The sequence below is a fragment of the Monodelphis domestica genome, chromosome 2 (assembly GCF_027887165.1).
Source record: "Monodelphis domestica isolate mMonDom1 chromosome 2, mMonDom1.pri, whole genome shotgun sequence".
NCBI lineage: Eukaryota > Metazoa > Chordata > Mammalia > Didelphimorphia > Didelphidae > Monodelphis > Monodelphis domestica.
In genome coordinates this window covers 507,552,141-507,574,916 of record NC_077228.1, presented here as the reverse complement: position 1 = coordinate 507,574,916, position 22,776 = coordinate 507,552,141, and the positions used below count along the sequence as shown (strand labels likewise).

General features: G+C 51.8%; 1 protein-coding gene across 15 annotated transcripts in view; it reads left to right on the top strand.

Moving 5' to 3' along the window:
- MYO18A (myosin XVIIIA) overlaps positions 1-14,341 on the top strand; it is a 157,310-nt gene extending 142,969 nt beyond the window's left edge. For 9 of the 15 annotated variants that reach the window (XM_056819556.1, XM_056819550.1, XM_056819555.1 and 6 more), the window contains 3 exons: positions 3,579-3,704; positions 5,082-6,385; positions 12,918-13,057. In XM_056819556.1, coding sequence (XP_056675534.1) covers positions 3,579-3,704; positions 5,082-6,381 — 1,426 coding nt within the window. In that variant the 3' untranslated portion in view covers positions 6,382-6,385; positions 12,918-13,057. Of the gene's footprint in view, positions 1-3,578; positions 3,705-5,081; positions 6,386-12,917 lie in introns of all 15 variants that reach the window. The other 6 variants (XM_056819563.1, XM_056819562.1, XM_056819561.1 and 3 more) reach the window with 1 other exon arrangement.
- The last annotated feature ends 8,435 nt before the right edge of the window (positions 14,342-22,776 follow it).

The window sequence follows — 22,776 nt, the reverse complement described above, 5'->3', positions numbered from 1 at the left end:
AGCCAGGAGGAGACTTGAACCCACCGGCCTAGTTTGGGGGAAAGCATGTGTGCAAATAAGGACCGGCCCACTCTCCCAAGACAGAGGAATGGGAAGGACTGCCAGATGGAGGGACGTGATTGCCTGTGGGTATCCTGGGCATTGGGAGAACTCTGGATTTGTAGGCATCTGGCAGCACGTTCCAAGGCCCCAGGCCAGGCCCCATTTCCCATCCTCTTTTCCTTGGCCTTTTCCAGAGTGGGGGGGAGACGCAGGCAGGCCCCCCTTCCGTCCCTGTGCGTCCTGAGCATGGCCCGAAGCCCCCTCCCCCCATTCCTCCTGCCTGCCCCCACAGGGCTCTTCCCGGGGCTAGGATGGGCTGGCAGGAGTGAAGAAATCCATAAGAGCTAATGATAAATGTAATAGTGTGTAACAGTGATAGAGGGCCGCTGGAGCCCGCTTGTCACACACAATTAATATACCCCGCCGTTCTGTCTCCGTTTGTTTGTTCCCCCGTGATTTGGCTCCCAGTTAACTAATAGCACGCAAGCCTGGACATAAATTGTGTTTGACTCCGTGTTTAATTCTGGCCATTTAAAACCTCCCGTGCCCCCGAGCCCGCCGGCCCCCACAGTTTGTTTACCGGCCCCAACGCCCCCCCGGGCTCCCGCCAGGGGGGAGACGAGGGTGGGTGCCTGGTGCCCCGCCGGCCGCCTAGAACATCACGAGGAGCCTCCCCTGCGCCGGGGCCCTGCCCCAGCTGGTGCGGAGAGCGTGGGGGCAGCCTGACCAAATGCCCGTTTAAGATGGTTTTCCGTGGCAGACCCACGCCTTGGCCGTGCCGGCGGTGGCCTGGCCGGGCCTGAGCCGCTCTGGGCCCCGGAGCCGACTTATCGAGCGTGGAAAGGCGGGCCGGAAAATAATGTTTCGATTTACTTATAGATACAGTTGTTATTGCCATAACCTTAATGAAAGCAGTAAACAGCGCGGCATTAAGGGAGATTTATACAGAAATCCTTTTAACGCGGAGACATAGCTCCGGCCTGCATTCGGCACCGGCAATCAATATGGTTATGAGCGGCGGTGATAAATTAGGGGGCTTTGAAGCCGGAGAAGGAGCACCGGGGGGTTTGGGGGTTTGGTTTTTTTTTTGCTGGATGCATAAATCAGGTGGCTTTGGTGCTCCGTGGGGCCCACGCGCCACTGTAAATCTGCCAGGCGCGGACGGGCACATGGCTTGCAGCGGAGAGGCCCGAGTGGTCTGCTGTTCAAGCCCTGTTTACTCAGGCTTCAGCTGGCCCAGTCTTTGCTGTAATTTTGCATTTGACAGAAGCCCATAAACCGTACCTATTTATTCCTCCTCCCCAGGAGCTGGGCTCTCACACGGGCATTGCAGTCGGGTGGTTTCTCTTTGGGGGAGTGTGTGTGCGTACGTATACGTGTATGTGTGGCCATTTGTTCAAAAACGTCGCTCAGGAACCAGGCCCCTCCTGTTGACACAAATGAAAGGAAATTGATATCCTGGCCTCCCTGTAGCAGAGAGACGGGGGAAAGCTGCCCTTTTTCTCCTGAATTTCAGAAGTGGTTTTTTTCCCCCTCTATCAGCCAATCAGAGGAGAAGCCCTTTTTTAAAAAAAAGGTTTTTTTTTAATTTTATTTTAGCAAACACTTATTAAATGCCTACTATGTGCCAGGCATTGTAGCAAAAATGCAGGCCTTGCGTGGAGACGGCGTGTGCTTATGTCATTACAGACAAACTATAGCTGAGTCCATTCCAAGTCCTTTCTGGAGGAGACCCCAGTATCCCGTGTGGCGAGGCGGGGTGGAGGGATGGAGAAAGGAGGTCGGGGAGGGCCTTTCAGAGGAGGTGGTGAAGGAAAGGAGGCGTTCGGAGAGGTGCAGGGGAGGAAGGTTTGCCTCCCGGGCCCTGGGGCCGCCGCCTGGGCAGGGACAAGAGATGGGATCTTGAGGGAAGGGAGAGTGTCTAAAGCCTAGAAATGCAGATTGGAGCCTGGTGGGGAAGGCTTTTTAAATGCCAAACAGGAGGTTTGTTTGATGACAGAGTTAATAGGGAGACGCCGGGGTTTATTGAGCGAGGGAGTGAGTGGTGTGGCCAGGCCTGGACGTTGGCAGCCTGGCAGAAGATGAATCTTTACCAGGAAGCTCCAGGAGGATGGCTTTGTTACTGGATGGGGTTGCTTTAATCTATCTACGCCAAGGTCCAAATTTGGAGACCTCGGGCGGCTTCCATGTGAAGGGAGGAGAGTTAAGGACCACTCTGCTCAGCAGAGGAGGAATTCCATGGTACAGCCTGCCTGGATAATGGATGGCAAGAGGGACAAAGGAAGGCAGAATGCCCAGCCTAGGACTCTGTGAGCATAGCTGTGTGCCCTGAGGAATCCAAAGAGCATGCCCAGGGGCGGCTAGGTGGCACAGTGGATAGGATGACAGGCTTAAATCTGACCTCAGATACGTCCTAGCTTTGTGACCCTGGGCAAGTCACTTAACCCCATTTGCCTGGCCCTTGCCCTTCTAAGAAAGTAAATATTATTTTTTTTAAGTATGCCCAGGCTCTTTGGCAATATGTGTGCTCCTCTCTCCTGCCCTTCCTTTTCTGTTGCCTCATCAATCAACCAATTGCTCAGCAAGTGTTTCTCTAGCCCCTACTGTGTGCCAGATACTGGAGATACAAAGACAAAGATGAAACAATCCTTGCCCTCAAGCTGTTTCCATTCGCCGTTTATTAAATGGCTACTCTGTTCCAAGCACTTCTGTATTGGGACAAAAGCAAACCAGTCCCTCCCTCAAGGGGCTTACATTCTCCTGGGATCAGTGCACACACATTGATTAAGGAACTGTTCTGGCCAGGTACTTAGTCTCGGGGTACAGGGACAGAAGTGAAGTGGCCCCGGCCTTCTAGCCATTTGCAGTCTGTCTGTATCTAAGGACAGAGAAGCACAGGATGAGTTTGGGACATGGTCTCGGCCACCTCATCCTTGCAGCAGAGGAATTGTCTTCTCTGGTCTTAGTAATGGCAAAACATTGACAGTGTTCAGGGTAGGGGAGATGGGTGGCGCCATATTGGAAAAGGGATGGCCAAGAACCAGCATGCCAGGTCCATACTTGAAGGAGCCCAGGAGGCCCCTTTAACAGAAAAGAGGGCAGCCTCAGTAGTTGCTGGGGTTCTCTTCCAATTGGTTATATTAATGAGTGGGTCACTCCCAGTCTACTTCCTCCCAGTAAAACAATGTCCACTGTGGAATTTTTGTGTCTTTCTGGTCATGGAATTGTGTGGCTCAAAGGGGGGATGATCAGTCAGTCAGTCAGTCAAATTTTGAATGGCCACACTATGTGCCAGGCATGGTGCTAAGTGTTCTGGACAGGGTCCCCTGCCAATGGCGTGAGCTTCCTCTAATCTTCCTCCCTTTCCTCTCTGTTTCCCCACTTCCCACTAAGAAGCATGCCTCCCCACCTACCCTCACCCCTTCACGAGGGGAATGCTTCCCCTGCCTCTTGCCTGCCTCGTGGACCCTATGTGACATAACCTCCTCTCCTCCCTCCTTCCCCGGCCCTGTCCATTTCTCTGTGTCTTGCCCAAGCAGCGAGGGCGACTCTGATGTGGATTCCGAGTTGGAAGACCGGGTGGATGGTGTCAAGTCTTGGTTGTCCAAAAACAAGGGGCCTTCCAAGGCTGCGTCAGATGATGGAAGCCTCAAGAGCTCCAGGTGAGTGAGTGGTGGACAGCTGGCCTCGCTTGAGGAGCGCCCCTTGAGCAGAGATGGGGATCGTGCCATCAGTCTCTCCTTGCCTTCTTCTTTTGTAAAGCCCTTACCTACTCCGTACTGGTGCCCAGGCAGAAGAGCAGAAAGGACTGGGCCTGGGTCACACAGGGAGGAAGTGTCCAAGGCCAGATTTGAACCCAGGACTGCCTGGCTCTCTATCCCCTGAGCTACCCAGCTGCCCCTTCTTGGTGTAGAAGCTTTGCCCACCTCTAGAGAGCGTGAAGGTCCCAGAATGACTCGGTTTGCCACGAGGCCCGCAAGCAGAACGACTCCTTTCCATGGAGGTGACCCAGCAATGCTTGTTGTACATGGCAGGCAGGGAATCTGAGTGGGGGGATTTCCCAAGGATTTTCCTGGGTCACTGGACCTGGGGGGGCCAGCTCTCACTCTCCCCTCAAGTGCTTCCTTTGAACTCTTTCCTGTTCAGTGGCAGCCCTTGGACCTGAGATGGGTTTGGCTTCTTTCATCGTCAGCCACTTGATGGGGTGCTCTTTTGGGACCCGGGCCAAAGGGGGGGGGGTTGAGGGGGTGAAGAAGGGAGAGTTCCCGGCCCGGCCCAGATCCACGGGCCAAGGCGCTTGCTCATTCTGGATTTCTGAGGCTTTAGTAGTCTTGAAACAAAAGACACCCAGTGGTTCTCCTCTCCTGTCCCTGGCCTGGTCAGTGACAATGCCTCGGGGATCCTAGAGCCCCCAAAACATCTTTTGAATAAGCAACGAAGCCCTGCTGCACCCCCCTTCCCCCTTGGCCTCCTGGCTCCTCTCCAGGCTCCTTTCTTGAGGTCCGCGGAGATGTCATGCCTGCTCAGCAAACATGGCGGCCCACCGAGGAGCCGCTCCCTGCTTGGCCCCTGGGGCACAAAGCAGGCCACCCCGGGGTGAGCGGGCTGTCCAGCGGGCAGCGCAGAGTGATTTCCCACCCGCTCCTCCTTCCTCCTCACCTCGGGCGCCCAGTGGCCACCTCTAATTGGTTTAATTTATTCGGCCGAGCAGCATTTTGTTATTGCAGATAATGCCTGCGTCCCCGCCCCGCTGCCATCCGTCTGGGAGCTGCACGCGCGGCTCCAGGTAGTTGACAATGAAATAAATTGAACTAAACGTTTTAGAGGGGGGAAAAGTGATGAAATAGAACAATAGTCTAATTTACATGACATTCTCCATGAAGCTATTTTCACTGACGCAAATTATTTTGCTTCATTTCCTCGGAAGGAAGCTCTCTCCCTCCCCCTTGGCTGTTCGCCCTCCCCTCCCGCCTGTTCCTTTGTGTGGCTCTCCCACCCCTCCTCCCCTGCCCGCTGACGCTTCTCCGTCTCTCTCTCAGGCTGTCCCTCAACGCCGTCCCCAAGGAGGGCCGGGGGCCGGACGAGCGGCCGGCCTCCGCCCTGAGCTCCCTGAGCTACCGGAAGCGGCTCACCCTCAAGGACTCCATCGGGGGCACCGGGGACGAGGAGTCCCTCTTCACCACCCTGAGTGAGAGGGCGGCCTCCCCCGAGCGGCCTCCCCGGAGGGCCCGCCGCGGCCCCGGGGCTGCGCCGTGCAGCCCCTGTCAGAAGGCCGAAGATTTCGAGGACGGTCGCTCGGTGCTCTCGGAGGTCCGGAGCCGGGTGAGCCGGGGGCTGGAGAAAAGGTGGGGCTCCGATTTGGACGGGGCCTCCACGGTCTCGGCCCCGGTCAGCCGGGCCTCCTCGGCCACCAGGCACCAGGCCCGGGATGACGAGGCCCGGTCCTCGTACAGCTTCTCGCTGTCGGGCTCCCCCAGCTCGCGCCGGAGCACGTCCAGGCTGGAGGGCCTCTCCGGGCCCCTCGGCTCTTCTCTGTCCGCCTTCGGGAGAGAGAGCCCCGACGCGCGCCTGTCCCTGGGCCGGAGCTGCCTGGACGACTGGGAGGAGGATGGGGCCAGCGTAGCCCTGAGCGACCTGCAATCTCAGTACAGCCACCCCTCGCTGGCCCGCAGCCTCTCGGTGCCCCCCAGGCCCCGGACGGCCGCCTCCGACGAGGCCCCTGACGCCGGCATCCGCCCCGTCCGCCATCACTCCTACCTGGACCCGGACCTGGAGGCCGCCATCCACGAGGTGTTGAGCTACAAGCCCGCCCAGTTCCAGCGCAGCAGCCTGCAGCCCGACTCCGACGAGGAGGACCGCAAGAGCGTCCGCAGCGTCCAGAGCGCCCAGCTGGGGGCCAGCGCGGGAGAGCGGGCGGCCACCCTCCGCCGCTCGGCCTCGGCCGCCGACGTGTCCGGCTCTCGGGGCAGACGCAAGAGCCGTGGCAAGAAAAGAAGCAGCAGCAGCAGCAGCAGCAGCAGCAGCAGCAGCAGCTCCGGGTCCGAGCGTTCCTCCCGGAGGAAACACCGCAGCCGGAAGAGCAAGAAGAAATCCAAGAAGAGAAGGAAGAGGAAGGAGAGCGAGTCCGAGTCGTCCGAGTCGTCCGAGTCCTCCAGCGGCTCCACCGTCTCGTGCCGCAGCCGCTCGAGCATCAAGAAGGGCCCGGAAGGGACGGGGCCGGCCTCGGAAGGCGAGGGGGGCGGGAGGCGCAGCCGACAGGCCCGCAGAGAAGAGAAGAAACGCAAGAAGGAGGTGGACAGCCTCATGATGCGCTACCTGTACCGGCCCGAGAGCGACTAATGCCGTAGGTGGGCCTCCCGAGCGGAGGTCAGCATGCGTGTGCCTTGGGGGCTGCCCCAGCCCCGTGTACTAATCACGTCTTCAGCAGGCCTGAGAGAGCTGCAGGCGGCCAGACCGCCTGGTGCCTCTGTTTCCCGATCTGTAAAATGAGGGAACCGAGGGGCAGCTGGGAGGCTGAGCGGAGGTCCTGGGTTCAAACGTGCCCTCAGACACTTCCTAGGCAAGGCACGTGTGCCCCGTTGCCTAGCCCTTGCCATTCTGCCTTGGAACCAATACACAGTATTGAGCCTAAGGTGGAAGGGGGAAGACCAGGCCTGAGACATTCTGCTTCCTCTGGTCCTGTGACTCTCTCTGGGCCTCAGTTTCCTCCTCTGTAAAATATGGGCATTGGACTCCTCGTCCACCGAGGTCCCTCCCAGCTCTTGTGGCAGCATCTTCTGCCTCGGGCTTTCTCCCTGAGTAAGGTCCAGCCGTTTACTCCGGACTGCGCCCATTGGACTGTCCTTGCTCCTCGGTGGAATGGTTCGAAGAACTCATTCCCAGCGCTTGGCACATTCAGTGGCAACCTCTGATGCCAGGCGGAGCAACGGCACGGCTGCTTTGGCTATCAAACAGCCTTCCTGAGGGATGCGCCGAGTCCACACACGGCCACGGCGGGCATTGATAGGTCAGTGCTAGGAAACCTGTCTCTTCCTGGGCCCAGAGGACACCCACCTTCCGTGGGCCTGGATAAACAAAGCCAGGCTGGATCCTCTGGGACCCAGCGCCCACCCAACGAAAGCCCATCGGCCTTTGTGCTTGACCCGGAGTGGCCTTTGTTTCTCCCTCTGACCGAGCCCCGAGCATTAATGGATGCTTCATCAGCGAAGGCGATCTCTGATGCTCGTGACTTTGGGCAAGTCACCCTCCCCAGCCTCAGTTTCCCCTGTAAATGAGGGAGCTGGAGTTTGTGGCCTGAATCTCCAAATCTTAGCTTTCGCATTCAGGATTGGGTTTCAGAGCAGGGAACCCTAAAACGTGGCCCTTTGCCTCCCTCCCATTGAATTCATTTGGTCCCGTCTGCCGAGATTCCCTCCGTGTTCCTCATTCCTCGCTAGCTAACGATCTCCCTGGGCTCCGTGCCCCTGGCTGGCTTTCTTGCCTGCCCGTCCCCTGGTCGGGGGCCGCAGGGAGGGCGGCTGTCGCTGTCCTCAGCCCGACGTCCCCCCAGCACGCTGTGATCCAGAAGCCCAGCAGCCCTCCCAGACCTCTGTCTGTATCTGGACTCATGGACTAACAAGCACTGTTTGCATGCCGTGTGTTTGTGCACCGTTTGATGCAGAGCCGGGCGGGTGCATGGTCCTGGCGCCCCGATTCCGCCGGGGCCGGATCTGGCGGTGGCCACTTGGGCGCCTTTAGTGACTACAAGGCAGTGAGCTTCCTTGGCAGCAGCCTATGGGTCTAGGGACGGTGTCAGGCTGGAACCTCCCGTCCCGCGGGCCCTGGAGACTTCAAGAACTCCCAGAGCCCAACCCGATACCGCAGGATCCTTTCCACTGGCCCTGACTCCCCGGAAGAGAGGAGCCTCCCTTTAGTCCAAGGCGTCTTCCCCTCCTTTTGCCCCCAGGACTCTTTGGCAGTCCGGGGAATCCTGTGAATCCCTCTCAGAAGGAGGTCTAAATACTTAAAAATCCTGACATTACAGAGGAAACCAGCTCTGCAAGTAGTGACACAAATGCATAAAAAAGCAAGTTGGGCGCCCCTCCTCTGGACCATGCCCATTGGGACCCAAGTGGCAGATAACCAAGGGGAGGCCTGGGAGAACGCGGGAAGGCGGGTGGTGCCAGGCAGGGGGAGGCCGTCCGCTCCACAGAGATCAAAGCCATTATTCCAGGAAAGAAACAGGAAACAAAATGTGGGACCTCCCATCTTAGCCAAGCGTCTTCTCCAGCGGGGCTGCTGCCTCCTTGGCATGGAATAGCCCTTGATGCCTGGGCCAGAGGCAGCCACAGTGTAGTAGGCAGAGCCCCGCACTCGGAGTCGCTGATACCTGCGCTCCAACCTTACCCCAGACTTTCTCATTTGTGTGACCTCGTGTGACCTTGGGCCTCAGTCTTCCTGAGTCTCCATCTGTAAAATGGGACACCTCATAGCATCTATATCACAGGGTTGTTATGTGGACCAAATGAGGTCATGTATGGACAATGGCCTACAAACAAAGCACTGCCAGCATTTCAGCTATATTGACGATGATGATGATGTCATTTTATTTTTTTATCAGACCTGATTTTTGTCAGATATTTTCATCTATCAATGCACCCTCTCTGCAAATTATACTGAGGGAGTTGCCTTGGGCAAGTGGTTTGTTCATATGGGCCTGATTGGGAATTGAACCCAAGGCTTCTTGACTCCAAACAGAGCCTATTATATTATTACAGAGCCATCAAGGTAAGGTAGGCATGGCGTAGGGCATCAAGAGCTGGCCTTGGAGCCAAGAAGCCCTGAGTTCAAATTTTACCAGCCCTGACCCATTCTAGCTATAGGCGAGTCACATCATTTCTCAGTGGCCTCGGCAACTCTCTAAGATTATACATTGCCAAGAAGGTGCCAACCTGCCTTGGGAGAAGGAATTTCTTCCTCTTGCAAGTCCCTCTCTCTCTCAGGATAAAATCATACATTTAAAACTGGAAGGGGCCTTAGGGATAATCTAGGGGCAGCTAGGTGGCACAAGGGATAGAGTGCCAGGCCTGAAGTCTAGAAGACCTGGGTTCAAATTTGGCCTCAGACACTTCCCAGCTGTGTGACCATGTCCTTTAACTTTGTTTGCCTAACTCTAGACGTGTTACTAAGACAGAAAGTAAAGGGTTTGAGAGAGAAAAAGAATCTCATCCAGTACAAAGGAGGTGGCAGGTGAATGGAGTGACTTCTCAAGGTCACCTAATTAAGTGGAAGAGACAGGTTTGAACCCAGATCCTTCCATTCCAGATCCAGTACTTATTTCCTCTGAGGAATAAACCCAAAGCTGGAAGGATAGAGGTTGGAGAGAGAGGAGGGTTGCTGTCTGGCCTGGGCATAGGCATCATTAGCTCTGAGCCCCCTGTCCCCTTGGATAGATGAATAACCAAAAAAGTCCCATTCTCCTGCCAGCTAAGATCAAGGCCCTTCTCCTCACCTGGGAAGGAGGAGCACATCTGGAATGCCTATACATTGTCCCCTTGGGGAACTGGAGTCCCCATTGGCACAGGTGGCATTAAGCCAGAACCAAACCACCCAACTGAGAAGCCAGGGAGAGAAGAGGCCAGGAAGGGAACTCATTAGAACCTCGTTGGCACAAGGCCCTCACTGGCATGGAGGCGGATACACTGGCGGGGCTGGGGGTAGAGAGGGAGGCCTAATTTCCCATCTGGTAACAGGGACCAGCGAGAATTCAGGGCACGGAGGCGGCAGCGAAGCGGGGGGGTGGGGGGGGGTGGAACTTGCCACTCCAGGCTCTTCCAGCGGGAATTAGCGCATGTTCCAAATTGTTCTCGACAGCCCTGAATGAAAGATGCCGGCTCAGCTCGCTGGGAAGAAGGCTTTTTAAACAATTTGGTTTAAATGTTCAAAATGGAAAGGGTGCAGCCGCTGAGTGCCAGGGGGCTTTCTCCACCGTGATACTAGGAAAGTTGGTTTGAGAATCCCCAAGGTGTTGGGAGAGTCAAGAATATAATAATTTTATTTATATATATATAATGTATAGCCAACATTTATATAATGCCTACTGTGTGCAGGAAGGTTAGCTAGGCTAAGTAAACATTTTACAGTTATGCTCTCGTTTAATCTTCACAACCACTTCGGTGCTATTATCTCCCAATTTACAGATGGGGAAACTGAGGCAGAGGCTAAGTGACTTGTCCAAGCTCACACAGCAAGGCAGCATCTGAGACCAAATTTGAACTTGGGTCTTCCTGACTCCAGGCCTGATCAGAGCTGCCTAGCATCCATTCACCCCTCCCCACCAGCTTCTGCTGCACCGAATGATCATTTAGATGACCAAGGACCCTGGGTCTGCCTGATAACCCTAGGGATACAAGAGCAGGAACTACAGCCTCCAGCCCAGAAGTGCCCAGGAGAGAAGTCAGTTCAGTTTGCCCAGGCTAAGCTGCCCCCATCCCACCCCACTGGCTCCCCGGCCTCCCATTTTTAGGGAACCAGTGAGAACAGCTCCCCCTCCCCATCCCTTCTCTGGATAAGCCACTGCTTCCCCCATCTCACAGCAAGTGCTGGGTATCTTCTAAGGACTAGAAAACGGCAATTATGATGGAATCTGAACCACCGGAAAGCCTTAAAATAGAGATTCTTAACCTGGGGTGCATGAAGTTCTTTTAAAATATTGGGTGGTCACACAGCTCTTACCACTCTTCTGCCTTGGAACCAATACACAGGATTGATTCTAAAATGGAAAGTACGGGGTTTTTTTTAAAGCAAAGAACCCCTCTTTTTTTAAAAATGCAGGACTAGACTGTAATAATTCATGTTCATAAGGCGTAGCCCTTGGGCACTCTTAGATCCCAAAGTGCCTTCTGAATCATCAAAGAATGACTCTGGTGCGGTGTTTGTTTTGTGTATTTTGTTATATTCAAATTCCTTGAAAATGGGGAGCTCATGTGTGGAATAGTTGATTCTCTTCGCCAGAATACTTCATTCCCCACATCTTCCTGACAAACAGACTCTGTGCCCATCTGGACAACGGCCCAGGCCAGAGATTAGGCAGGGAAGATTGACTTTTTCCATGTATTCTGATGAAAACCACTGGCTCAGAAGAGGTTTCTGTTTTCATAGGATAAAAGAAAGAGGTGGGGAAATTTTGTATCCCAAAAACTAGCAGAGTGCCTGGTTACTTACATTTTAAATAAACGTTTATTGAATGGATGAATAGATGAATGGACAGATAGATGGATGGATGGATAGATGAATGGATGGATAGATAGATAAATGGATGGATAGATGGATGGATGAATGGATAGATGGATAGATGGATAGATAAAGGATGGATAGTTAGATAAATGGATGGATAGATGAATGGATAGATAAAGGATGGATAGATAGATAAATGGGCGGATAGATGGATAGATAGATAGAGGGGGATTGATAGCTGGATAGAGAGATAAATGGATGGATGGATTGATGGATAGATGGATGGATAGATAAAGGATGGATAGATAGATAAATGGGTGGATAGATGGATAGATAGATAGAGGGGGATTGATAGCTGGATAGAGAGATAAATGGATGGATGGATTGATGGATGGATGGATGGATGGATGGATGGATGGATGGATACATAGATAGATGGAGAGATGGCATTGCTTTTTTAGGTCATTTCTCCCAGGATCAATCATCTTTTCAGAGCTCACCTCCCATCTTAGAATCAATACTGTGTATTGGTTCCAAGGCAGAAGAGTGGTAAGGGCTAGGCAATGGGGGTTAAGGGTTCCAGGGGTGGAGCAAGTGAGATGACTCTGCACAGTGCCTGGTACATAGTAAGCATTTAATAAATGTCTATTGACTGACTGACAAAGACATAATGATAGTAAGGCCTGTTCTGTAGTCAAGAACCTAGGTTAGGGGCAGCTGGGCAGCTTGATGGACAGAGAGCCAAGCCTGGAAGGGGGAGGTCTTGGGTTCAAATCTGGCCTCAGACACTTCCTAACTGGGTGACCCTGGGCAAGTCATTTAACCCCCATGGCCTAGCTTTGACCATTCTTCTGCCTTGGAATCTATCCTTAATACGGTTCTAAGACAGAAGTTAAAAAAAAAGAAAAATCTAGGCTAATCTCACTCACCTCACAGTTACCAGTTGTATGACATTGGGCAAGTTATTCATCTCTGGGCCTAAGTTTCCCCATCTGTAAAATAGGGATTGAATCACACAGCCTCTGAGGTTCCTTCCAGCTCGAAGTCCATGATCAGATCTTGCCAATAACTCAAAGAAGAACTAATTAATTACTGTTTTTTATATATGCATATAGAATATTTATTTTCATATATTTATGCATGTTTATATACATATATGTATATATGGAGTATCTACGTGTCTATATACATATATGGAGTCTCTGTGTGACTGTACGTCAGGCACCGTGCTCATTGGGAGAAATAGAAAAGTCAAACCAATCCCTGGCCTCGAGGAGCTTCCGTTCTAATGTGGGAGCTCCCGTGGAAGTCAGTTGGGAATGGGCGAGGGAGCCTGCCTGGGTGGGAGAAGCCTCCTGCACGAGGTGGGCTACACCCCCGAGTCCTGAAGGAAACCAGAGATTGTCAGAAATGGAGGCGAGCGGGGAGAGCACGCCCGAGTCGGGGTATCAACGGGCAGGTAGGCCAGTGTGGATGGGAGAAGCATGGAGGAAACAGGCCAGACAAAGACCTTCATCTCCTTCCTGCCTCCCTCCTCCCCGGTTTCCTGGTTCTTATGCCTTCCCTCCGGTCTGGGTGGGCCAAGGGAGTTGCTGCTTCAAAGCTGGCTTTGGGGGGCCCAGAGACCCTCCCCACTGAGCCGTGTTCTTCTCTCCTTGCAGCCCTTCCAGCTACCAGAAGTCCCTTGCCCTTGACCAATCAGACGACGAGCATGCCCCCCTGGACCACTTCACCCGATCCCGATACTCTCACAGCTACCTGAGCGACAGCGACACAGAGGCCAAGCTGGGGGACTCCAGCGCATAGCCCGTGCATGCGTGGCATTTGGTCCGATGCCCCTCTCCCGCCGTGGCTTGCGGCAGTCAGATGCCTCTCCCGAAGGACGATGGGGCCCGCGTCTCCCTGCCCTCCATACCGGCACCCTCGGTCTGCTTGGGAAAGGCCCCTTTCTGGGGGGGACTCCTTCCCCCGCCACGGCAAGAGGGCAGGAGGAGAAGAACGTCCAGAGAGAAAACTTAGCATCCTTGCCTGCCCCCTTCAGAATGCAACCAACAGCTTGGCTCCGACGGTCCCCCTGGACCGAGCGAAGCACCCTCAGCCCTCTTCCGTGGGGAGCTGTGTTGGGACAGACTTCTCCACGGGGACGTTCTTCAGTTGCTTTGTCCCCCGGAGGGAGCAGCCCCGGATCCTTCCCTCTGGGGGGGGAGGGCTTTCTCTTCTCAGTGCCTGCTGTCTTTTTTATTTTGTAATTTAAATACCAGACCTTTCCCCTATCAAGATGAGTCCCCAGGAAGGAGGAAGGGAGGAGGAGGCTCCTGGGATGGAGGGGGGAGATGGGATCGTATCTTCATCTTCACGCTTCAGTCGGGCCAGAGACAAAAGCCCTTGGCTCGTCCCACTGAAGAGGAGGGAGGGCCCTCTGGCTTTGGGAGCCAGGTTCTGAGAGAGGGCATAGGATGGGCTGCAGCGGGTTCTGTGGGCAGCCTGGCCATGCTAGGGCAGGACACTGGGCACTAAGTGCAGTGACCTCATCCCAGGGAAATCCGAGTCGAACCACGGCTTCTCTTATTCCTTGGGCCCAGCAGACTGCCTCAAGAATGCAACCCCTGAGGAGGGGAGGCCTTACGTTGGGTGCTTAGGATCAGAAACACCGAAGACTGGGTTTTTCTTAGGGTGCTGTGGATGGGTGGGCGCTTGACTCCTTCCTCAAGCCCTGATCCTACATTCTGAGGCTTTTTGTGTGTGCCTCCTCTCTCTTTCTCCCCCCTCCCTCTCTCCTCTCTTCTCTGACTCTCCTCTGTCTCTGTCTCTTTGTCTCTGTCTGTCTGTGTCTCTCTCAAAAGAACACCCCCCCTTCCTTCACTATGCTGACCACACATCATCTCCAGGGCTGAGCCCCCACTGGTTAGCCTTTCAATTGAAAGAAAAAAAAAAAACCAGCCACGAGGGCCAAAGAGCAATGCCTGGTGGTACCGCCTGGCCTCCTTCTGCCGGCTCCCTTTCTCTTCTCTCTCGGTTTGCACTTGGACTGTGCGTCTCATTGCCCTGGTTACTTTCCGTATGGAAATAAATCTTTTCCTCCTGACCCTGTCCAATTTCCTGCAGTTTCTTTGAGCCAGGATACAGACGTTCAGGGAGATGGGTTCAGAGTTGGACCCATAATTTACATTCCCTCCTCAGAGGACCTTAAGACCAAAATAAGGAAACAGTGGGATTGGGAGGGAGAATGGAAGATACTCTTTTGGCCCACAGCCCCATAGTTTGGCCCTGTAGAAAGTCATCAGACTTTTCCAGCTGATGGTGGGTCATCTGGAAGTCATCTCATCTGTCCCCTACCTCCATCCATGCTTTACGGTAGCTCAGAGACTGGAGAGGAGGGGAAAGGAGATAATAATTTGCTCTCATTTTCTCTGGGGTTACCAAACCCTTCCCCATTAGAAAATACTTTTTTCTTTAGTTGAACCTCAGTCCTCACTGTGTTTCTCGACTGGACTTCCAAACAAATGAGAAACACAGTCTTCCCTCTCCCACCCTTTTGGACAGTTTTATGTTGTTAGCCGCCATTTTTATTAGTCAAAGGAGCAACTGACTGTTGTTGGAGGACCAGTCCTAAATCTTGCCTTTGACCCTTGCTCCATGTGACCTTGAGTAAGTCATCCCTTTACCTCCCTGGAATTCAATTGTCAGGGCAAGGTGTCCCTGACATCCCTTCTGGCTTGAACATCCTATGATTGTTGTCTCCTGGGTTCTTGGGGGCATTGATCCCCATGGTATGTGATAACCATATAGTAATAACAAAATGGCAGTTGGTGGGTTTCCTGTGTACCAAGTCCAAGGCTACCAAAGACTGGTTGTACCTGGTAGGAAATGGTTTTTCCCAGTGCCCTTCCCTAAGAGAAGATGTCCTCATTCCTCAAACCACTTTGGCATAATCAGTGACTTGGAGGGTAACAAAAAGGCTGTAGCTATTTGATCCAATAAGCATCAATTCTTTGTTCTTTCAAATGGGGATTGTGGGACTCCGGGGTCTCTTCCTGCTCTAAATAGATGCTCCTCCTGTGCACCAGGTGAGAGGCCGTGTAATGTAGTAGAGAGCTTGTCTCCGAGTCAGGAAGACCTGAACTCAAATCCCAATCCTGATATAGTAGCTGTGACTGGGCAAGTGTTCTAGGCAATACTCTGAGATTAGTTTTTGCTTGTTTGTCTGGTTTTTTATCTAAGGTTCTCAACTTATTTGAGAGAAGGAAACAATCATTTATTAAGCGTAGACTACATTCCAGGCACTGCACTATGTATTTGAAAAATCTCATTTGATCCTCACAACAGCCACACTGGGAATTAAGTGCTATTATTATCTTGTTTGCAGTTGAGGAAACTGAGACAGAGACAAGGGTCAAAATCCAGCATAAGATAAGTTTTAGAGCAGGGGCAGAATTGCACTGATAGAGAGACTTTGCCCACTGGGAGGTCCCAGTACTGATGAAATCCTAGGTTTGGCTAAAAAAGAAATGTGCCAATGACATGGGAATAAGGACAACAGGGTCTGCCCTCAAGGAGCTTACATTCTACCTGATGGAAAACCAAATTTATATAAAGGAATTTGGGGAAGTTGGGAGAATACTAACCATTCAACAGATAAGGAAAGGACCTTCATTGAAGGTGGCACTTGAGCTGAACCTGTGACAAGGAAATAACTTTAAAAGACTGATATATATTAATTTAAGGTCGCCAAGGAATTCAGCTATGTAATTCCTAAATGAAAACTCAAGTCAGCAGTCAACCTTTTATGGAGTTTAATTACAAACAGGAGGAAGAAAGGTATTAGAGAGAGAGAGAGAGAGGGAGAGAGAAAGGGGAGAGAAGGGAATAGGGCTTAAATACCCCTTCTCTTTAGGCTGGGCCAAAAGGCCCAAGCCCTTAGATAGCTGAGGCAAAGAAAAGAGATCAGTCCCTATCACTCACGTGACCAAAATGGAGAAACAGTCTCAGGGGCCTCCACCTCCAGCTTCCTTCAGAGCAAGCTTCTCAGAGCACAACCTCTCAGAGCAAAAAACCTCTCCAACCAACCACCTCTAGTCCTCAGACCCCGCTATCTTTAAGGAAACCATCCAAGTTACCTCCCCTCAGTTCTCACATCTACCAATCACTGTCCATGTCTTCCCTGTGCCAATGGTGGCTCTAGCTTAACCCAGGACTGCCCAGAGGTCTGTGGCTTTGCACATGTCTGTTGAAGGTCATATTCTCAAATAATTAAATCTTGATCCTTTGCTACAGCCCTTCCTAAATCCTGTTACCCTGAGTAGGGTGGAGATTGGAATAATTAAATTTTGATTTATGCTACAGCCCTTTCCATTGTTCAGCAAAAGGTTTCTGTCCTAAAGTAATCTTAAGAAGGGAAGAGAAGGACCCTCCCATGCCACGGGGGGGGGGGGGGGGGGTTCACATTCCAATAGACTACCAGTAAGAAATTTTTCAAGTATGAAATTTCCCAATGGTGAAATTTCCAACATTTATAAGTCTAAGAAATTTTAAGGTTTACAAACCTCAAAGGGAGCTGGGGTTTCCATGGGCAGAAGCCCAAAGGTGGGAGACAGGATGTCCTCCAGGGGATGGCCAACGATCCACTTGGGGATTGCTCCTTGTGCTGCCTTGTTGGTGTCCATGGCAGTTCCCCTTGCCAGAAGCTAAGGTTCTAGCAAACCTGAGATTCTCTCCTCTCCCCAGCTTCAGATGGCAGGTTTTTCCATTTGTCCTTCCTTGCTTCCCCCCTCCCCCAGTGCCTGGTGGCATAGACACTTAGCGATTTGCTTCTTAATTGTCCCCCAGCTAGGCTGCGCAGATGCCGCTCTTTAATCTCTCCTGATAAATGAATCGCGCCGTTCCTTTAATCATATGTTCATATCCAAGCCAATTTGAATCAATTTGGCAGGGAACACGTTGTAAAAGATGCCGTGAAGACTGCATCTCCCCATTGGTCCCCAGAGCCGGAGCTGTGGTCGGCCTGACTCCTCCAGCAAGAAGCTCCAAAGAGCCATCTCTATGAAGGACCTGAGATACCTGGGGTGGAGTGACTCATGGAGAGGTCGTCTTATCTATTTCCTTTTCCCTATTTGGGCTTCTTTCTGGAAAATGATTTTCAAAGACCTCCAAGGAAGATTTCTCCATTCCCCTGGTCCACAGACCCATAGAAAGCTCCACAGTTGCTTCCTCATATCAACCCTAGTCAATAGATTGCCAGGAAAGATGGAGAACATGGCTCACTATACTTCCTATGCCCAGAAATGGGTTATTTGCTTCCCACTCCACCCTTCTCCAGGCCAAGTCACCCCGATTCAGAATCACAGAATGCCAGGACTAAATGTGACTTTTGAGACCTTCTTATATTACAATTGAAGAAATGGCTTCAAGATGTAGTAACCTCCATACACCGAGTGTGTGACTCCAGAAAGCCAGGGGAAGAGAAGGGACTTGGGAAAGGAATACTCAGTTGCTGGTAAAGTGGTGAAGAAATGGGTGAGCTCATTCATTGTTGGTAGAATTGCAAACTTGCAGGTTAGAATTTAGAATATGAAAAATGAAAAGGGTTCTAGAAAGCATCTAGTTCACCCACACAGAGGTGGAAAGAACTTCAGGGATCGCCTAATCTAACCACCTCATCTCTTCAGATGAGGAAACTAAAGCCCAAAGTTTTGTTGGTTTGTTTTTTAATGACCAGACCGAACTCAACTTTACGAAGGAGGTGAAGAGATTTGCCCAGGGTCATACAGCTGGTAAATGCCAGTCAGTTCTGGAATTTGACCTGAGTCAAGTCCAACACTTTTTCTATCACACTTCCACTACCCCGAGGTTAAAGATAAATTCTGTTAACTCCCTCCATTTTTCCAATGCACCTTGCCTAATGGGCTATCCCAGGGCTGGCATGGTTACATATTCTGTGTCAGCAATTAATGCCCATGATGCTTCTCCCCTCAGCTTCATTTGGGGGAGCTTGGGCCCAGAGACAGCATGATAGAGCAAAATCAAAAACAAAACAAAAGTACTGGATGAAGAGTCTGGGAACACCAGCTGGCAACTGGGGTGAATCCCTGTCCCTCTCTGAACTCCCTCTATAAACAAGAGTTGGACTCCATGCTCTCTGAGACCCTTTCCAGGTCTGCCGTTCCAAACGCTAACTTCACGCCCCCTCACACAGCTCTATGCCCACCCCTTCTCTCCTCCTGGCTCTTCAGATCACCTTTGGACAGATACAAGGAGTCATGGGATGTCAGAAGTGGAAGGGACCTGAGCATCCAGTCCACCCTCTCTGCCCTCCCCTTGGCTTACAGAGAAAGAAACTGGGACTCAGGATGTCCAAAATGGCCCAAGGGAGAATAGGTGGCATCTGGGTCAACAGTTGGTACAAAGATGAGTAGAAAAGGGTGGGAGGGGAAAGGAAGGGATCCTCGGCTACTCTGGGATCTGGGAAAGGAGAAGAAAACTCAAGGAAGAGAAGCTGGCCAGACATCTTGTCTTCCTGGCCCTGGGCTGGCCACCTTTCTGGGAAAGTTCATTTCGGGCCTCTGACGCACTGCCCAGCCTTGGCTTCCCTCCCAGGCCCCTTGGATGGATCTCTAAGGATCCTTTCATTTTCTCTAAACGGGTTTTCTCTCGGTGTTCTGCCTGGTCCTGCCCACATTCCTTTCCTGGGCTCCCCACAGACTGCTTATTAAAAGGGTCTGAGAGGTGGCCCAGAAAGTGGGAGAGGCGAGGGGAGTGATTGACTTCATTTTGGTTCACCTACATGTCAGTGTGACTTCTGAAGGCCAAGGAAGTCCCCTGGCCTCACCTCTCTCCCCAAAGACTTCCATTCTCGCCTCCTTAAGCTCTCTCCTATAGTGTTCACGTGGATACCCTTCCCATCAGGCCAGGCTGCAAGGGAGCCCTGCTCCCTACCTCTGCCCCATTCCCTAAGACCTTTCCCCAGTCCTAACAACTGTCTTTGCACCTTAAAAAGGCAATGATGCGTTGTTGGGGGCTTTGTTTGGCTTTTTTGAAAGGCAGTGATGATGGGCATCTCTCCTCTGCTGGGCATGGCAGGGATCCTCTTAAGACAACATGGTGGAGTTGAAGCCCAGGACCTACCTCCTCTGCCAGGCTCTGCTCTTTCCTGAGCTTTGCAAGACTTATTCATTTATTCAGTATTCAATAATTTGTTGTAAGTCCTGCTGCTGGACTCTGTTGCTGCTCTGAGCCTTTTCTCTTTTATTCCCCCACCCCACCCTTTTTCTTCTTCTAGGCCTCCGGCTTTCTATTCTCACATTCTCTTCTACTTCTCTTCCTCCTTCATTTCCTTTCTCTCCTCTCCTTTTCTTTCTTTTCTTTCCCTCCATTTCTCCTTTCCTCCTTTCCTCCTCTCCTCCCCCCTCTTCTTTCCTCCTTTTTTCCCTTTTCCTGCTTCCCCTTTTCTCTCCTTTCCTTTCTTCCTTCCTCTTCTCTTTTCCTTCTTTCTTACAACTCTTCTTCCTGTCCTTACTCCCCCCTCCCTTCTCTCCTTCCATTCTTTCCTTCCTCTTTTCCTTTTTCTCCTTTCTTTTTCCTTCCTTCCCTCACACTCTTCTATCTTTCCTTTCTTCTCTATTTTCTTCCCTTTCTCCCTTCCCTCCCTTCTTTCTCTCCTTCCCTCCTCTTTCTTTCTCCTTCCCTCCCTTCTTTCTCTCTTTCCTTTCCTTTTCTTCCTTTCTTTTCCTTTCCTCCCCCTCACTTTCTCCTTCCTTCCCTTCCTTCTCTCCCTCCCTTTGTCTCTCCTTCCCCACCCTTCTTTCTCTCCTTCCTTTCCTTTTTCTCCTTTCTTTTTTCCTTCCTCCCCTCACACCTTCCTTCCCTTTCTTCTTTTTTCCCTCTCTCCCTTTTTCCTTCCCTCCCTTCTCTCCTTCCCTCTCTGTTCTCTCTCCTTTCCCTCTCTTCTTTCTCCCCTTTCTTCCCTTTTCTCCTTTCTCTCTCCTCCCCTCACTCTCTCCTTCCTTCCCTTTCTTCTTTCTTTCCCTCCCTCCCTTTTTCCTTCCCTCCCTTCTCTCCTTCCCTCTCTTCTCTCTCTCCTTTCCCTCTCTTCTTTCTCTTCTTCCTTCCCTTTTCTCCTTTCTTTTTCCTTCCTCCCCTCACATCTTCCTTCCCTTTCTTCTTTTTTCCCTTCCTCCCTTTTTCCTTCCCTCCCTTCTCTCCTTCCCTCTTTGTTCTCTCTCCTTTCCCTCTCTTCTTTCTCCCCTTTCTTGCCTTTTCTCCTTTCTCCCTCCTCCCCTCACTCTCTCCTTCCTTCCCTTTCTTCTTTCTTTCCCTCCTTCCCTTTTTCCTTCCCTCCCTTCTCTCCTCTCTGTCTCTGCTCTCTCTCCCTTCCCTCTCTTCTTTCTCTTCTTCCTTCCCTTTTCTCCTTTCTCCTTCCTTCCCTTTCTTCTTTCTTTCCCTCTCTTCCTTTTTCCTTCCCTCCCTTCTCTCCTTCCCTCTTTGCTCTCTCTCCTTCCCTCCCTTCCTTCTTTATCTTCCTCTCCCCTTTTCTCACTCTCTGCTCTCTCTCTTTCCCTCCCTCCTCTTTTTTCCTCTCCCTCTTCCCTAGAGGCCTCAGCAACAGGGCACTCAGTGCACCACTTGGCCACTGGCTCTCCCAATTCACCCACCCCCATCCAAGGGCACACACCAGGTGGATGACAGGGTAGAGACTTTAAGAAAGAAGCTGGACTAAATGAAGTACCTCAGACAGCTTTCCACATCCTCCCCCCAAGCAGATCTGGGCTTGGGGATAAGCAAAGAAGGCACGTGCCCAGGGCCCCCTTTGGAGCTGGGCACCCATCTTGGATACGAGCCCAGAGATGTCAGTCCCCTGTTGCAGTAGACTCAAGCTCCTGCATCGTGTTGGAGGGGAGCGGGGATACAACCTCACCCAGGCAGGCACAAATGCTTCAAAAACCCCTTCACACTCAGCCCTGGGATTCTAGGAATTCAATGAGCCAATCCCGCCCCACACTCTCTCCCCAGCCCCGCACTGCCCTCAGACCATCCTTTTCTCTCCATCCCTACAGTCTCTTCACTCACCTGACAGCTGTACCAACTCTCCTTCCTTCCCACCTCCATCAACCTTCCCTCTCCCCACTAAACTCTTCTCCAACCTAACCAGCCCAGAGTGGGCATCACAGTACAACGAAAAACTCACACTGTCTTGGAGGTACTGGATTCAAATCCTGCCTCTATTACCTTTGTGACCTTGGGCATGTCACTTAACCTCCTCTTCAAAGGAAGAGTTTGGGCTAGATGACCTCCCTTTTCAGATTTAGACCCAGGATGCTCCTCCTCTCACCTTTCTCTCCCAACATCCCTACACAAATCTCTGTCTCTCCCTCTCTTCTTCATAGCATGTATATAGCGCCTACTATGTGTCAAGAACTAGTCAAGGACTCCTCAAATATTTTCATATTTGATCCTTCCAACAAACACACCTGGGAGGTGGGTGCAATTTATTTTATTTACAGCTTCCTCATATCTCATAGAAGCGCATGTACACAAACTCTCATGCCCACAGTAGGACTTGTCCCCCTTTTTTTTAACCCTTACCTTCCGTCTTGGAGTCAATACTGTGTATTGGCTCCAAGGCAGAAAAGTGGTAAGGGCTCGGCAATGGGGGTCAAGTGACTTGCCCAGGGTCACCCAGCTGGGAAGTGTCTGAGGTCAGATTTGAACCCAGGACCTCCCATCTCTAGACCTGACTCAATCCACTGAGCCACCCACCTGCTCCCAGGGGACTTGCCCTTCTTGAGGGACAAAGTGGTCCTCCCAGTAGTCTACACTGGCTGCCACCAGAATTCCTGAATGGACACACCCACACTTCCTGAAGTAGGGAGGGACAGAGAATGCCGTGTGTTTGTCGTCCGAGGACCGTCCTGCCCAAGGGCCGAGAGACTCTTCAGCAGGCTGGCCGCAGCAAGATGAATTTTTGGCCACAGGAGCTCCGAAAGACTATTCATTACATTATAGGAGGTGATCATGTACAGCTCACACTGACACAATTACAAGATCCTTGAATTATTGAAGTCATAAAGGTCAAACCCCTCTATGAAGATTTATACGCCTCAGCTGACTTACGTAAGTACTGGTAGATGCAACCAGACTAGTACGTCAAGGCAGAGAATGAGGTCAGAAGCTCGTGGATTTAGAACTGGAAAGAACCGGAACGTTCGTCCAGTCCACCCTTCCTCCTCCCAGTTGGGTGGCGCAGTGGACAGGAGTCAGCCAGACCCAAGTTCAAATCTAGCCATAGACAATTACTACGGCAAAGGCGCTTAACCTCTGTCTCAAAAATAGGGATGATACAAGCACTTGCCTCCCAGGGTTATTTTGAAGATCAAATGAGACAATATTTGTAACACAATGCCTGATACATAGTAGACACTATATAAATGCTAGCTATTACATTATTATAATTGTTTGCCTCGGTTTCTTCATCTGTAAAATGAGCTGTAGAAGGAAATGGCAAACCACTCTAGTATCTTAGCTGTG